The sequence below is a fragment of the Enhydra lutris genome, unplaced genomic scaffold, assembly GCF_002288905.1.
Source record: "Enhydra lutris kenyoni isolate GAN:26980312 unplaced genomic scaffold, ASM228890v2 scaffoldscaffold2, whole genome shotgun sequence".
Taxonomy (NCBI): Eukaryota; Metazoa; Chordata; class Mammalia; order Carnivora; family Mustelidae; genus Enhydra; species Enhydra lutris.
This window is the reverse complement of record NW_019154086.1, coordinates 1,607,722-1,622,581: the sequence shown is the minus strand read 5'-3', so window position 1 is coordinate 1,622,581 and position 14,860 is coordinate 1,607,722. Positions and strand designations below refer to the sequence as shown.

General features: G+C 39.1%; 1 protein-coding gene across 1 annotated transcript; it reads right to left on the bottom strand.

Moving 5' to 3' along the window:
• Positions 1–3,769: 3,769 nt before the first annotated feature.
• On the bottom strand, positions 3,770–14,309 carry LOC111149112 (geminin coiled-coil domain containing). Its single transcript, XM_022506037.1, has 8 exons — positions 14,254–14,309; positions 13,923–14,025; positions 11,525–11,766; positions 11,295–11,331; positions 9,428–9,602; positions 7,593–7,681; positions 5,931–6,047; positions 3,770–4,390 (listed from the first exon to the last, which is right to left on the bottom strand). Exons 1-8 carry the CDS (start codon positions 14,307–14,309, stop codon positions 3,770–3,772), a joined length of 1,440 nt encoding a protein of 479 aa, XP_022361745.1.
• Positions 14,310–14,860: the final 551 nt, after the last annotated feature.

The window sequence follows — 14,860 nt, the reverse complement described above, 5'->3', positions numbered from 1 at the left end:
TAATTATTCCCTTGCTTTGATTAAGCATGTTTATGTTTCTCTCAATTATAGACAAGTTGGTTTGAGCACCTATTTTATCCTTTATTTCCTACAGAGCTGGACACAGGCTATTATCTTTTGAATAAGCACCTCTATTATCAATCTTACCACTATTGGGAAATTAAAATACATATTGTTTCAATGCATATTTGTGGCAGAAATGAGAACTGACAACTTTTTTTCATTTGTTCTTCAACTCATTAAAAAACATTTCTAAAATAAGGGACAAAAGTAGGAGTAAGTAAGTTTTTCCCATTAATTTATTTATTAGACATTAATTCATTACAAAATTGACTCACATATAATTAGAAATATTTTAAATCACAAACAAATCAAAGTCATTTAAAATATTAAATGTTAAATTATATTTTACATTTATAGACTATATACTTATATACTATAAGAATTATAACTGGATGTCTGGTTTTGCTCATGTAACAAAAAAATCTAGATAAAATATGACAAATATGTTAAGAAATATACTTACATCATGCAACTTGTAAACCAATTTTATTTGGTTTCATGAAAAATAAAGAAAAAATGAGACATCTAATATTTACGCACATGAATCTTCTGGTAAACTGAAACAAATGTAAATTTGTGTATCCTGACTTTATAGACAAGAAGTAAACTTGTAAAAAATTATCACTGGATGTCTAAACTCTATAGGTTCCTTTGATTCTGTGATATAGGTTGGTTGTTGAATTAATTTGTCACATTGAAAAAAATCTTTTTTTGAAATAGATAAAATGGAGCAATTTTTTCCCATTGATTCACAGTTTTTTTTTTCATCCAGTTTTTCAGAATTATGGTTTAGCATCACCACGGTTTTAAATTAATCCCATTCATTGTCACCTGCATGACTGAGGCTTTCAAGTGCCTTTATGCTCCAGATATTAGCAAGATACAAATAGGCTTTATTTTCAGGTGATCAGAGAACATTGGAAATGTCATCAAATTTTAAAAATTGATGCCAGGTACTAGTTTTAATGGGAGGTTAGGTTGCACCTGACTTTTTAAACCATTAACATCTGAAGGCCTCATTAATGTATCCTAGATAAGGAAAAGAACTCTTTGACCCTAAATGCTGAAGATTGGTCTGGCCACATACATCATACAAAAGAGGTACAGATCAATAGGATTATGGTTAAAACCTAGGAGAAGAAAATCCATGACTAGAAAATGTTACATACAACATAAAGGTATTATTCATCACAAGCACAAGTTCTTAGTTCTTATTTCTCCTCTTACATTAATAAAATATTACCTGTAGATTATAGGAGTGGCATGGTAAAACCATAATAGAATATATACTTAGGTGAGAGAAATTTCCAGTTTCTCAAACATCAACAAAAGAACTTTTATACATAATGGAAATGAGTAGCAAATGTCTATAGATATGTAGTCCCAAGAAGATGTGGTAATTTTCTTTCATCCATGGTATAAGCCAGAGCAAGTTACCATAATTTATCACAAGCGTGCTGTAATTTCTTTAAACCAGGCTGAGATCAAGCTTCATTTAAAAATGGTTACATTTTATAAGGCTCTGTTTTATCTACCAGATGCACTGTGCTAAGCCTGGGTGTTTCCTCACAGTATATAACATGTGATAAGGCACACAAAAATGCAAAATAAGTATTTGTTGACTGATCAGTTTTGTTTTACAGCTAGATCATTTAATCTTTTAAAGTAGTTATGTTGTTTTCTTGATTCCTAGGGTGTTAAAGTACAATCAATCAATTGTAATTATTTAATCTTAATTCTTAAATTTGTTATTTTAAAAAGATGAATTTCACCCATCAGGGGCACAGATACTGCAGTGTTAAGCACTTCTTTGTTACTGCTTTTGTTTTGTTTTAGAAAATAGAGTGTGTTCTACCTCTTCCTAAGTCATGAAAATACTCTGGAGAATAATATTAGTTAATATCTTAGTTTCTCCTTCATGGATTATAAAGAAAACTAGAGGTTAAGAAAACTTTCTAAAACAGATTACTTGCTCACAATCATCAAAATAAAGAAAAGCCAAATAGCAACAGCAATGAAAGTCATGTCTTGGTTACAAAGAATCCCAAAGGGCACAGTCATGTTCTCAGGCACTGATGGTACAACATGACTTATTGAGAGGTGGGAACAGAAAAACAGGAAAGAGGTACACTCTGGTGGATCTTATTGCTAACTGACGTTTTCTCCAAAAAACAGAGGTACACATTGTTGATATGTAAATTATTCTGCAAAAGATAGCTTGAGGAAAACAAGCACAAGCACTAAGAATATATGTTTTTATTTAGAAAGAGAGAAATCTTTGATGTCAAAATTTACATTATATTTATGCACATATTTAAAAATTATTATCTCTATTTGTTAGATGCAAGTTACTCTCACATACTTAGACTGAATTAACCTACAACATGGGCTCATACCAAAAAAAGAATACTGTGATCAGAGCAATGGTTTCTTGCGTTGACTACAAATGGCTCAGGTTTAAGAAAAATTGTATGTAAAGCTCATCCAACATACCTATAGTGTCTATCAGAACTAAAAAGACGAGTGAGCTGGGTTGGCAGTGTTGGAGTAAAGCTGATGGACCCAGCCTCGGTTTATAGAATGTTAGTGATGGTCTCATCTATCTTCTGTATTCTGCAGCCAGGAAAACTGAATCTTCACCCTTGGGAATTAGGTTTCTTAAGGTCACAGCAAATATTGGCTCTGAGTCTCATGAGGGTGGCCACAAGGTCTAAGTTGCTCTCATTTATTCCATCACCACCCCATAGGACTGTGCCTGGTACGTGGCAGGTGTTGTACAAATATTTCACGTGGGCCAATGAATGGAAAACTGAGTAGGTGAATAAGTGAACGAATGAGGGAGACAAAAACGGAGTTTGGCTAGACAATAGTGGCAGGACCAGACCCTTGACAGCATCTGGGCGATTAGGGTGACAACTTGTTGTTATCAAGCATCCCTTAGCCATGTTCTAGTTTGAGTGATGTTGGCTAAAGAGGCAATGCCAGGTGCCTATAGAAGCTGATATACTGTGGCACATTTTGAATTAATTTTAATTCTTTTTCATCTTTTAATTTATCAGTGGTATTGCTTATTCAGTAGAGTTGCAACTCATTGAGGAGGCTTTGTCAACTCCACAGGGCACATAACTTACTGAACTGCTCTACACATGGCACTGCTCACATCTACATTATGTCTTTGGGAAATGATGATGTCCAGAGACCCTTGTTTCTACCCCACCCCCACGATCGGAGCACTCAAGAATAGACACCTGGAGCGATAATAGTGTTCACTCTCGAGGCAGTTTTCAGAAATGAAGAGGAACAGGACAGGATAAAAGTGAGAGGGTAGAGGCTGTGAACATTTAAACTGCTTGATGAAAGGAGAAAAGCTGTTAGACTTGTTATAATTGGAACAGCATATGTAGGCCTCGAAGGAATATTCAGGCAATTGGAAAATACCTTTTCAGGTACAGGGCGAAGGATGAAGTCAGCAGCAGGTGTTGGTGTGTAAACAAGTCAAATTTAGGTGAAAGAAGAGCAGGCATGTTTCATTATGGATTCGTGGAAGCTGTTCTCTGCAGATTTAAGTGGGTAATTGAGAGTGACATTTAAAGTGGCAGGAGACAGTCAGGGCAAAACTTCCGTGTTCCAAATAGTCAGGTTCAAGTGCAAGAGAGGTCTTTGTAAACAGAGTTTATGGCAGTCTTTCGTGATAGAAAGGAGGTCACTAAGACTGCTTAGGGACCCAGGTAAACTTCCAGCCTCCCTCCTCATCTCGACAAACAAAGGCTTGTCCCTGGTGGAAGGAGTGAGTTTTCACATTACAGTGAGGGCTCAGGGATGTGGAAAAGGCCATCTCTGTTTTATTGGGTGACACATCAGAAGTATAGTAAGGAGAAGTTTGAAGCCCTCCTGGGGGATTTGAAAGTTGAGAAAGGAAGTGAAAATCTTCCCTGTGCCCAGCAGTGCTATGTGAGGGGGTTGCTGGGTCGCCTCCATAGTCAATTGGCAGATCCTCCCTGGGGACATTTTCATAATCAACTGCATCATCCAGAAATGGAGGAAATGTGCTGGCAATTCTTCTGGGATGAGAGGAGTGGGCACTGTAGTTAGCTGATAAAGTGTCATCGATGGTGTTGAGGTCTTTTAACCCAAGGGTCTGAAGAACCCAAGGGTCCACAGGGGGCCCAGGTTGTCCTTCACAGTTAGCAAATTCACTAGAGAGGTTTCTCTTGGCATTTTTGTGGTGGGGGATCTCAGGAGGAAAGTATCTTTGCTCTTTGGGTTTCCTCTTTCCCTTTCTGAATTGTCCAAATGCTTTGGAGAACTCATCTGATGACAGCAATTTCTAAGGAAGTAGTATTTGGAAAATATACAGTCAGATAGTCAACCAAGATAATTTCTTTACTGTTATCTAATTAAACCTCCTTCACATATTTACTAATCATCTTAATTCCTTAAAAACATGATTAAAATTCTATTCTCTCACACATACACTAAGTAAAAGTAATTGGAGTCATTTCTGTCTCTAAATTAAAATATATAGTGACAAGTAACTACCTGGAAACCACAATTCATGTTTTTTACTAATCATTTAAAAGTTGAAAGAAATGAATAATATCTTTAAATTTTCAATTCATGGAAATAATTATCGTTATAATAACGACAATAACAGTAACTATCATGTATTGAACGCTGATTACACGCATATTCATCTCATTTTATAAAATCCACTTTAGTGAAGAAACTGAGGCATGGGCATATTAGAGTCTTACTAAGGATCGTGCAGCCTACATTAAATCTAATCATCTGAATCTAGACAGAGCGGCTGATTGAAACAATATCTAACACTGATTCTTCTTATTCTGCTAACTTTCAGACCACTCTCACATGATATGTGTTATTCCACACTTTGAACAACTGGGGAAAAGAGAAAAAATACTGTCTAATCAATCTCATTTACTAATTTAATTCATGTCCTTTTTTACAAAATGGTGGCTGAAGTTATGAGCCCAAGCTCCTAACTGTGAGATGTGCTCCTTTTCTTAACAAAGCTGACTGGCTTGTAAAGGAATTGTAAAGGAATCAGATATGGTACCCTTTCTTCTCTCAACTGTTATTTCCAGTGAAGGTGGTAAGAAGCTTCATCAATTTAAATAAAATAATATCAAATAATGCAGCTTGTCTAGTGGCAGGGTAAAGACTGATGACAGAGCAATAATGATAACAGAATGGCAAAAAGATAACAAAAATGCAAAACCCAAAAGATAGGAAGAAGACCAGGAAGAGACTATGGACAAACTATTTGTCCTTGAGTTAGAAATAGTCCATTCTAAAAGGATAAGATAAAAAGGTTCACTAAAAGATAATGTAATTGGTGATACATAATTGCCAGTCAAAAGATCTGGGCTCCAGCCCTATTCATAACATTTCAGAGCTGGGAGATTCTTAAAGAATCTTTTAGCCCCTGCATTTACGGATGAAGGTAAGTGAGGCTAAGTGACAGAGAAATGTACTCGAAGTCAAGCAGATAATTAAAAAAACCAAGTGTCTTTCAGATCTGATTCCCACTCCAGTGTTCCATCCATTTAACTCTGTCTTTTGATTAACCTCTTCTGTCTTAGCAATTCCCTGGACTGGCTTACGATTCTTAAGCAACTCTTTTGGTAATATATGGCTAAAATATGCAGTCCGGATTCTTCCAAGAAATAATACATAAAAATTCTTGAGGAAGTGCTATATTTCTTTCAGAAAAATCCATCTAGCCTATGAATGCCTTTGAAGCCGTGTTGTTCAATACACCTCCTACACTTAATCAAGCAGTGTTAGCCAAATGATCTCCATTCTCAAATCACTGCTCTGCTCTTACAAAGGGGGTAGTTACATACCTTGGCCTTGTCCTCAAGACATTTAACCAAAGCAGAATTCAGGTATTGTCTGAGATGATTATTCTCTTCATGTAACCTAGCAAGTTCTTCTTCCTTCTGCACCAGAGTATCTTGGAGCTGCAAAAAGCATACAATGGTGAAGGCCCCTCCACTATATTGACTTTGTAACCTTATAATAATGCCACTGATCCTTAACCTGCTTAAACTTGATTATTATTCTATTTGTTTTATGAACCAAACCTCAGGGAGCCCTTGTCCTCTAAGGCCTAAATTCAATCTACACCCACCTACCACCCCATTGTTCAGTTTTGTGCTCTGAACTTTTTACTCATTGCAAAGTATTTGAAGAGATTATATGACTTTTAAGATTGCAACCACAAGGGGATCGGGAAGGTCTGTAGGAAAATGAGCTGTGTGCAACTGTTTAAATATAGAAAAATGTGTTTAGAAAGGTTTCGCTGGACTCTTTCCTTGAATGTTAAGAAAAGAAGAAAAACAAGGAGGGGGTTTGCTTCCCTCATCTTCAGATTGATCTGTTTGTATATCCACTAGATTAAATTACTCTCTCAGGAACAACAACAAATAAAACATGGAAATGAAACATTCTTTGCAAAAACTTAATAATCATCATCACTTCTCCAAGTGATGGCCTATGTTTATGGATTAAAAATACAATCACACGGGGCGCCTGGGTGGCTCAGTGGGTTAAAGCCTCTGCCTTCGACTCAGGTCAGATCCTGGGATCCAGCCCTGCATAGGGCTCTCTGCTCAGCGGGGAGCCTGCTTCCTCCTCCTCTCTCTCTCTGCCTGCCTCTCTGCCGACTGTGATCTCTGTCTGTCAAATAAATAAATAAAATCTTAAAAAAATACAGTCACACTCAGTATATCATTTGGTCTTTGCAACAGCCCTCTCAGGAAGGCAGCATAAATCTTTCAATGTCCTAGGTAAGGTAAAAGAGGATTCAAGAGGTCATATAATTACAATGTGTGAAGTCAGGGCCTGACTGTAGGTCCTCCTACAGGGTTTTGGAGGTTGTTGTTGACTTTGTCGTTGTTGTTTTTCCCTGTGACACTGATCATCTATCTTCATGTCCATCCTCTGGACATATATCCACTTTGGCTCTAAGCTGAAAGTCAATATATGAATTTAACAAGGGAAAAGAAGCAAGGTGACATCAAGGGACGATGTTAAGAATAAACTGCATGCAAAGTGAAACAAGTCAGCCTGAGAACGACAAATGCCATATGATTTCACTCATATGTGGAACAAGCAAAAAAACAAACAAAAAGCAGAATCAGACTTATAAATATAGAGAACAAACTGATGGCTGCCTGAGGGAAGGGGGTGGGTGGACGGACCAAATGGGTGAAGAGTAGGGACAGATATGGGCTTCTAGCTATGGAATGAGTAAGTCATGGGAATAAAAGGCACAGCACGGAGAATACAGTTAACATTATTATCGTAGTGTTGTATGGTGACAGATGGTAGCTACGCTTGTGGTGAGGATAATGTATAGAGAAGCCAAATCACTATGTTATACACCCGAAACTAACATAACATTGAGAGTCTGTTAGACTCAAAAAAAAAAAAGTGAGAAAAAAAAAAAAAAACTACATGGAACATGTCAGTCCAGTCTCAGTATTCTGACGAGCTACACATACCTGCTTGTTTCTGTAGAGCTGAGAGGAAAGCTGAGCTTCTTCCCATGAACAAGAGTTAGGAGCAGAGAAACTGGAGTCACAGGATGATTCTTCGTGAAAATACCAAATGGATAAGTGAGAAAACTCCCTTGCAGTTTTTGTGTAATACAGAGCTCATTGAAGGATTTCAGACATTTTAATACATTCAATTACCTTTCTAAAAATAGCTATAGCCTCCACACAGGAAACAACATATTTAAAGCCTTTTAGAAGGGATAACCATGCTGTGAAAGACAAATATTTATAGACTACATGCCCAAATGGCTAAAAGGGTGAATTTTTAGGAGCTAAGAGGTCCATATTTCTTCTTAATATATAAATTTCCACTGGCTAAATTTATAAAAACCATCCCATCTGTACTATGAATTCACTCAGAAATTTACTGATCCTTCCCTGACTCTGCATAACATTGCAATTCCACTATGTTTTCCAAGTTTCTATCTTACTTTCTAAGGTTTCGTGCTTGATAACACAGTGTTTGGCTCTAGAATCAAATGCTATTCTTGATGCTACTATTTCTCCCCAGATGAAAATCTCTGCCTATTTGCATGCCAGTTAAAGCTGATGGAGAGTACTCAGAATTATGAGTAGTAGCATTTCCTACTTTAAAGTAATTTGGATCTTGCTTCTCTGAAGACCTTGATGAAAATCTCCAAACTGTACCCTGAACTCAGTGTAGGAAGTTGTGGCACTTCCTACTTTAAAATAATTTGGATCTTGCTTCTCTGAAGACCTTGATGAAAATCTCCAAACTATACCATGAACTGTCTTTTATGCTTTTGTGGAGTTTTGTTTTTTTTTCCCATATTTGATAGCAAACTATGAGTAAAAATTATGTTTGGGCATGCTATACTGGTTTATTTTTATTTTATTTTCCTCATCTAGTACAGTCTGACTCTTCCCCATCTCTACTGAAACTGACATATTACTGAAATACTTTTACTGAATTAGAATGATGAGTAGGGAGACAGGAATCAAATTTTATACAGTTTGGTTTCATATTCTTGGGCATTCTGTCTTCTTTGTTGCTTGTGGCAGAAAACTAAAGTTGAACAACTCCCTTCCTGACATATATGTGTTTCAATATTTTGGGGCTTTTTGTTTGTTTTTTGCTCAAATTCACATGCACACAAAATAATGTGGCCGAACCAGGAGTTCAGATACTTAATTCTGAAATGTCTACAGTTTTTCTAGAAACCGAGTGTTAATATATAAATTCCTTTAATATTTATAAATACTGCTTACTAAGCCCCAGGTGATAATTAATATACAATTTTCATCACAAAGTTATCTCTCCTTCCAAAGCTGACATCTTCTTTGAGCAAAAGGAATCATTTTTTTTTTTCCTTTTACAGGATGCTCTTCATAGAATTTCCTTAGGAAATAAAAGAGTAAGTTATTAGTTTTCCTTGTTTCCCTCTTAAACTCAGGGGGACTTTCCTGAATTCCAAAAGAAATGCTCCAACTGGTATCTGACTCCAAAAGCATCTTACAGTATTTGTTTATAAAACTTTGACCCAACCCTAAATCCCTTAGTGGGTTGGAAGTCTCTAGGAACTGTTAAGTGTGGGGAAAAATTCATATTGTCCAGTGGACAAGGACAAGATTCCCATTTTCACTATCTGGCAAGTATAGAAAAGCAGCTTATTTAGCTGTGAAATTCAGGAATCTTTGAGCTTTCTTCAACTTCCCATAGCATCTCTTCTTCTACAGGGTTCTGGCCCATGATGCTTTGCAACTATGGGTGCTGAAAAAGGGCTTCAGACCTACCAGGAAAGCAGACGAGCAGAACTTACCCAGTGCCTGTGGTGCTTGTTGGGGCTCTCTGTTGTCCAGGAGACCAGCAGCCCAGAAAGAGACCCAAGTCTCCGTGGAAACGTCAACACTAGATTCTGACGTTGTAGTGGAATACGGGCAATTATAACTCTGACCTCCTACAAAGTACTGGTCTTGGCAAGGCAGAACAGTGTTCTGTGAAAGTCAGTAGGAAGGATCGGAGCAGGGGTGGGGAGGGTCCCAGGAGATGGGGTGATTGGGATTTGGAGGAGAATAAGGATGGAAGAAAGAGACACAAATTATATGCAATGAATCAAAAAACAGTACAGGTGTTAAGCACAGATTCCAGATTAATTCAAGCGGTCAAAATACATAATGACTAAAAGGGAATCAGCCTCTTGGTTTACCCAGTATTTTCCCGAGGACCTCTCAGCAAAAAAACAGGTTAGTATTGGATGGACCAAATTTGTAAATATCCAGGAGTATTTTCTGTTTCCATGACTGAGTCTTCTTAGAGGCTATCCAGGATCTATGTAAAAGGAATTCTACTTACTGATTGAAAGACCTAAGAACTATTTGGCTCTTTCTAACAAATAACTTAATTATATTTCTAATAACCTTGAAAGACACAGAGCCCAGAATGCTAAGGCTGAAATGGACTGAATATAACATATAAGGAAATCTCCTTATTTTAGCTTCTTAGTTTCTCAATTATAAACTTACCCCATTTCTTCCTTCCTCCTTCCTCTGGCTTTAAATGCTGCTGGATCCTATGGTGCTCCAAATGGTTTGAAATGGACGTATTGACATATAGATACATTCCAGAGATAACTAAATACATTTGCTCCTCCAAACACAAGCACATATAGTCACTCCAAGTAAACATACCATCAGAGCTGAAATATGTTAGTCAGCCGAGACAGCAAGCTCTAGCTCTCTCCAGCACCAGGTCTCTATGCCCTTGCAAAGTTATCTTGCCACTACTAACTGCCTGGCATCTATTCTGCACTGTGTTCTGAGCCAGTGAACACCCTCCTGCCCCCGACTCCTCAAACTTCAAACACACACTCTTTCCAAATATCCAAGCAGGGGCAGATATGCAGCCTTCCTGGGTTAATTTGTACAACAGGCCATTCTTAATTATTTGTCAATGTTTAATCAGGTAAAAAGCCATTCATTTCAGCAGAGCTCAGCTTTGGACAAACTCCTTTTTGACCACTACAAGTCTTTTGTTGACTTGAGGACTTTCTTGGGCATAACATAAACAGAGAGAAAATAAATAATAAGGAGAGAGAGACACACGGAGAAAAGTTAATTAAGTCACAATTTGTTAATATTCCCAGTAAGCTAAGTCTTGAAAAAGTCCAGTCTTGAAGCAAGTCCAGCTTGGGCAGTGCAGACCAAAGAAATTCAGCCCAAAGTTTATCAAGGACTATTTTCTTTTATTCTAAAAGCATGTTTGTAAGCTCTTTCCCTGAGGTTATTATTGAAATCAAAGCTGAACTATTATGCAATTGACACCTGAGAAGAAAACAAATCTCAAACACCCCTAGACTAACTCAAATCCAAATGTTTGCAAATACGCGTCTAATCTAGAGGAAACAGGTGGAAAGAAAAGTGAGTGCAGGTATAGAGGGAAAGAAAGTTGGGAGAAAGTACAGAAAGTAGAAATAACACAGTGGGTAAAAAGATGAGAAAGATGGGGAATGAGAGAGAAGATAGGGGGAAAATAAGCAGATGGCGTAGCAGAGAAGACCCCTTTTAATGGGCAAGGTAGCCCAGAAATCTTGCATCCAAGGCGGAAGAAATTCTAAATGCAGAGTTTACTAGCTCTCAGAGCCCCCAGGTTTCCCCAGCGCATTACCTAAACGCTGGCTCCTCACTTACCATCTTGTAGTGGAAGAAGGCGCTGCAGAAACTGAGCCTTCAATTTTTCGGAAAGCCCTGGGAGCTTTAAATGGGACTGAGGGGAGGAGCTAGGAGAGGCGAGTTCTAATCTGCGGGAACTCCCAGTGACGCCAGGGACTCCCGGCGAGCACCGCCCTCTGATTTGGTGCGAGGCTGTCAAACTGGTGACGTGGGTCAGCAGACCTGAAGCCAAAGTCACCGGCACTCACGGCGACGGCCGCGCGGGGACCTTGAGACCTGTGAGACCTGCCGTGGCGCTCAGCGTCCCGGTGCGCCGCGCGGCTTCAAAACCCGCGCGGTGCCCGCTCCCTGCCTGCTCTCTGCCCGCGGTCGGCGGGGAGTTGGGGTGGGCGGGGACCGCGCCGCCGGCGGGACTGGGCGAACCCGGCTCCCCGAGCGGGGCGGGGTGGACTGTCCACTCTGTGGCCCGGGCATCAGGGTCAGAGAAAGCCTAGAGCAGGGTCTCGGGGATCAGAGCAGCACTCGGGGAGCAGGTGCAGCAGCCCCTAGACATAATACTGCTCCTGTGTTTTTCCTGGCCACGTGATCAATACCAATTTACTGAATGACATTGTGAATTGATTGGCTTTTTTTCTACTATTTGATGGATCTCCTTCCCCCAACTCCTGATGTGGGTGTGAAATGTGAAGATGATCTATATCCATTCTAGAATGAAAGTTCAGGGGGAATAGCCGTTCCTGTCCATTTTGTTCAATGTTGTCTCCTAGATGCCTGGAACAATTCCTAACCGGTCATGGGTGCTCAATAAAGAATTAATTAAGCTACAAATTTAAGAACCTAAAGTGTCTGTCTCTGTGTTTGGTCCTATCTTTACAACTACGATTATATAGAATAAGTTACTAGAATTAAGAAAAATACTTTTCAGAGTATTTGGTTCTCCCCATCTTTCCTCTTGCATTTTATTCTCACGATTCCTATGAGGTTATAATCCACAGGAGATAAAGGAGTAATGCCATTTTTAAAACCATCCATCTACTACTAATAGCCAACTTTTATGTCAACTGGCAATAACCTAGGGAGCAGGTGTGCTTATTGTCTCTGTTTCAGTGATGAAGCACTGAAGTTAAGAAACTTTTGACCATTGATTACACAATTAGCAAGCAGCAGACTCTGGGTCTGAACCTCTGGCCTAGCATCCATGCTCCTAGCTATCACAATTCTGTTTTATTTTTTTTTCTCACTGCACGTTATAGCCATTTCTGTAATGGGCATTTGTAAGGACTGAATTGTGTTACCTCAGGATTTGTATGTTGAGTCGCCAACCCTGAAGGTGACTGTATTTGGAGGTTGGGCCTCTAAGAAGAGAATCAGGGTTAAGAGATCATAAGGCTGGTGCCCTAATCTGGTAAGACTGGGACTTATAAGGAGAGGAAGAGACACAGGAGATGGCGTGCCTAGAGAAAAGGCCATGTGAGAACAAGGCCGGAAGGTGGCCATTTACCAGTCAAGGAGAGAGGCCTCATCAGAAACTGATAACCCGGCAACACGTTGGTCTTACACTTCCAGCCTCCGGAAATGTGAGAAAATGTTTAAGCCATCTCATCTTTGGTTCTGGAAGCCCTAGCAAACCAATCCGGGCATGGTGTAAGGATTAAGAAAACTTCAGAATCTGGCTTGCATAGTCCTCTCTCTAAACCAGTTTTGACCTGTATTCATTTTGCACTGGATTTTACTCATCATCCAAAACACTTAGCGATGGCTAACACAGCGAATGCTCCTGAAGTGTTCTGTCTCTGACATTAAGGAGGGAATAGAAGAGGAAGAGGAGGAAGGCACCAGACTTGGTCGGCACCATTTCTCCTGTCCCATACTATTTGTTCACAAACATTTCTAAGTGAATAATACAAACTTTGGGGATCACTGCCTGGAAGACTCATGGGTCTTACACAGGGTTAAACGACATGATTCATTTCAGTGAGTGACCACTCTCATGGCACAAGGGGTGGGGATACCCTGGCACTATGACCCTGAGATGATGGGGGAAACAGATCAAAACCTGTTTCGGTTATGATAATTGATGATCTTGTTCAGGGCAAAGAAAATCCTAATCACTTTTCTGATAAGAGCCAGGGAAAGAAAAAGGAGGATTGAGTTGTTTTGTTTTTGGAAACTCATAAATTAGGTATGTGAACCTCTGGACAATATGATTTCTTGACTCTAAAAATGACGCAAAAGGGAAAATTGAATAAATGCGGCATGAAACAAAAGGGCATAGGCTTTAGGTACAGATGTAACTGCGGTCTGATTCTTGTTCTACTCTCTGAGCCTGAAACACCTGGGGCTATATTACATGGTCTCTAAATTCTCAGCTCCCATGGTAAATTAAGAAAGAAATATGTACCTGAGAAGCTTATTAAAAAGCTGACCACTGGGCGCCTGGGTGGCTCAGTGGGTTAAGCCTCTGCCTTCAGCTCAGGTCATGATCTCAGGGTCCTGGGATCGAGCCCCACATCTGGCTCTCCGCTCGGCAGGGAGCCTGCTTCCTCCTCTCTCTCTCTCTCTGCCTGCCTCTCTGCCTACTTGTGAGCTCTCTCTGTCAAATAAATAAAAAATAAAATCTTTAAAAAAAAAAGAGAGAGAGCTGACCACTGTCGCCTTGAAAACTCCAAATTCACAGCCCAAGTCACAAAGAGCAGCTATTATTATGTATGTAGAGGACTCTTCGAGCAAATATGCTGCTGTGTCTTGCCTGTTAAAAATAACTGAAAATAAAAGCTACATTTATTAAACAGACTTTTTGAGGGCTAGACATATTTTTTAAAAAGTCTTTGATGGATTTTTAGCACAGAGACATGTCATAAATCATTAGCTGCTTTAGCTTAGTAGAAGTGGGAGTGTATATGGTATTAGTGGATCCCTAAAGTTAAGCCACAAAGAGCTATTGGTAACTGGACATAAGTCACAAGATAAAGCTTACCTGAAATCATAAACTGATGGAAAATTTTCCAAATCCTTAAGGTCTGATTTAAGCATATCGTTTTATTTAAGATGTACTGCTTGGGGGAGTGACTTGGGGGTCTCAGTTGCAGGAGACCCACCTCAGGCTCCCTGTTCAGTGGGGAGCTTGCTTCTCCCTCTCCCTCTCCTTCTGTCCCTCCCCCCACACATCATATACTTTCTCTCTCTCTCAAATAAATAAATAAAATCTTAAAAAAAAAAAGATCTACTGCTTGGGTATAAGCATTATTTTTTGTTTGTTCGTTTGAAGTTTTGTTTTTTTGTTTTTTGTTTTTTTTAATGTGGCAAGTAAGAATAATGTGAAATCCTTTGGCCATTTCTTAATTCATATTTTTGAAAGAAAGAGGTACAACTTCTTTGGTGATTATTTTTTCTCCTATAGACATTAAGATCAGTAAAAACTGTCTTTTGTATTGTGGCTGAAGAGACGGTGTTGAAAGAGAGGTAGCTAATAACAGTCCAATTGTTGAACTGGGGTACTACCTCCTGCCAGGACGAAAAAATAATAAAATAAAAGGTAATTTGACCTGCACACAAACCAAGTCTGCAGACAGGAAAGGGTAGTG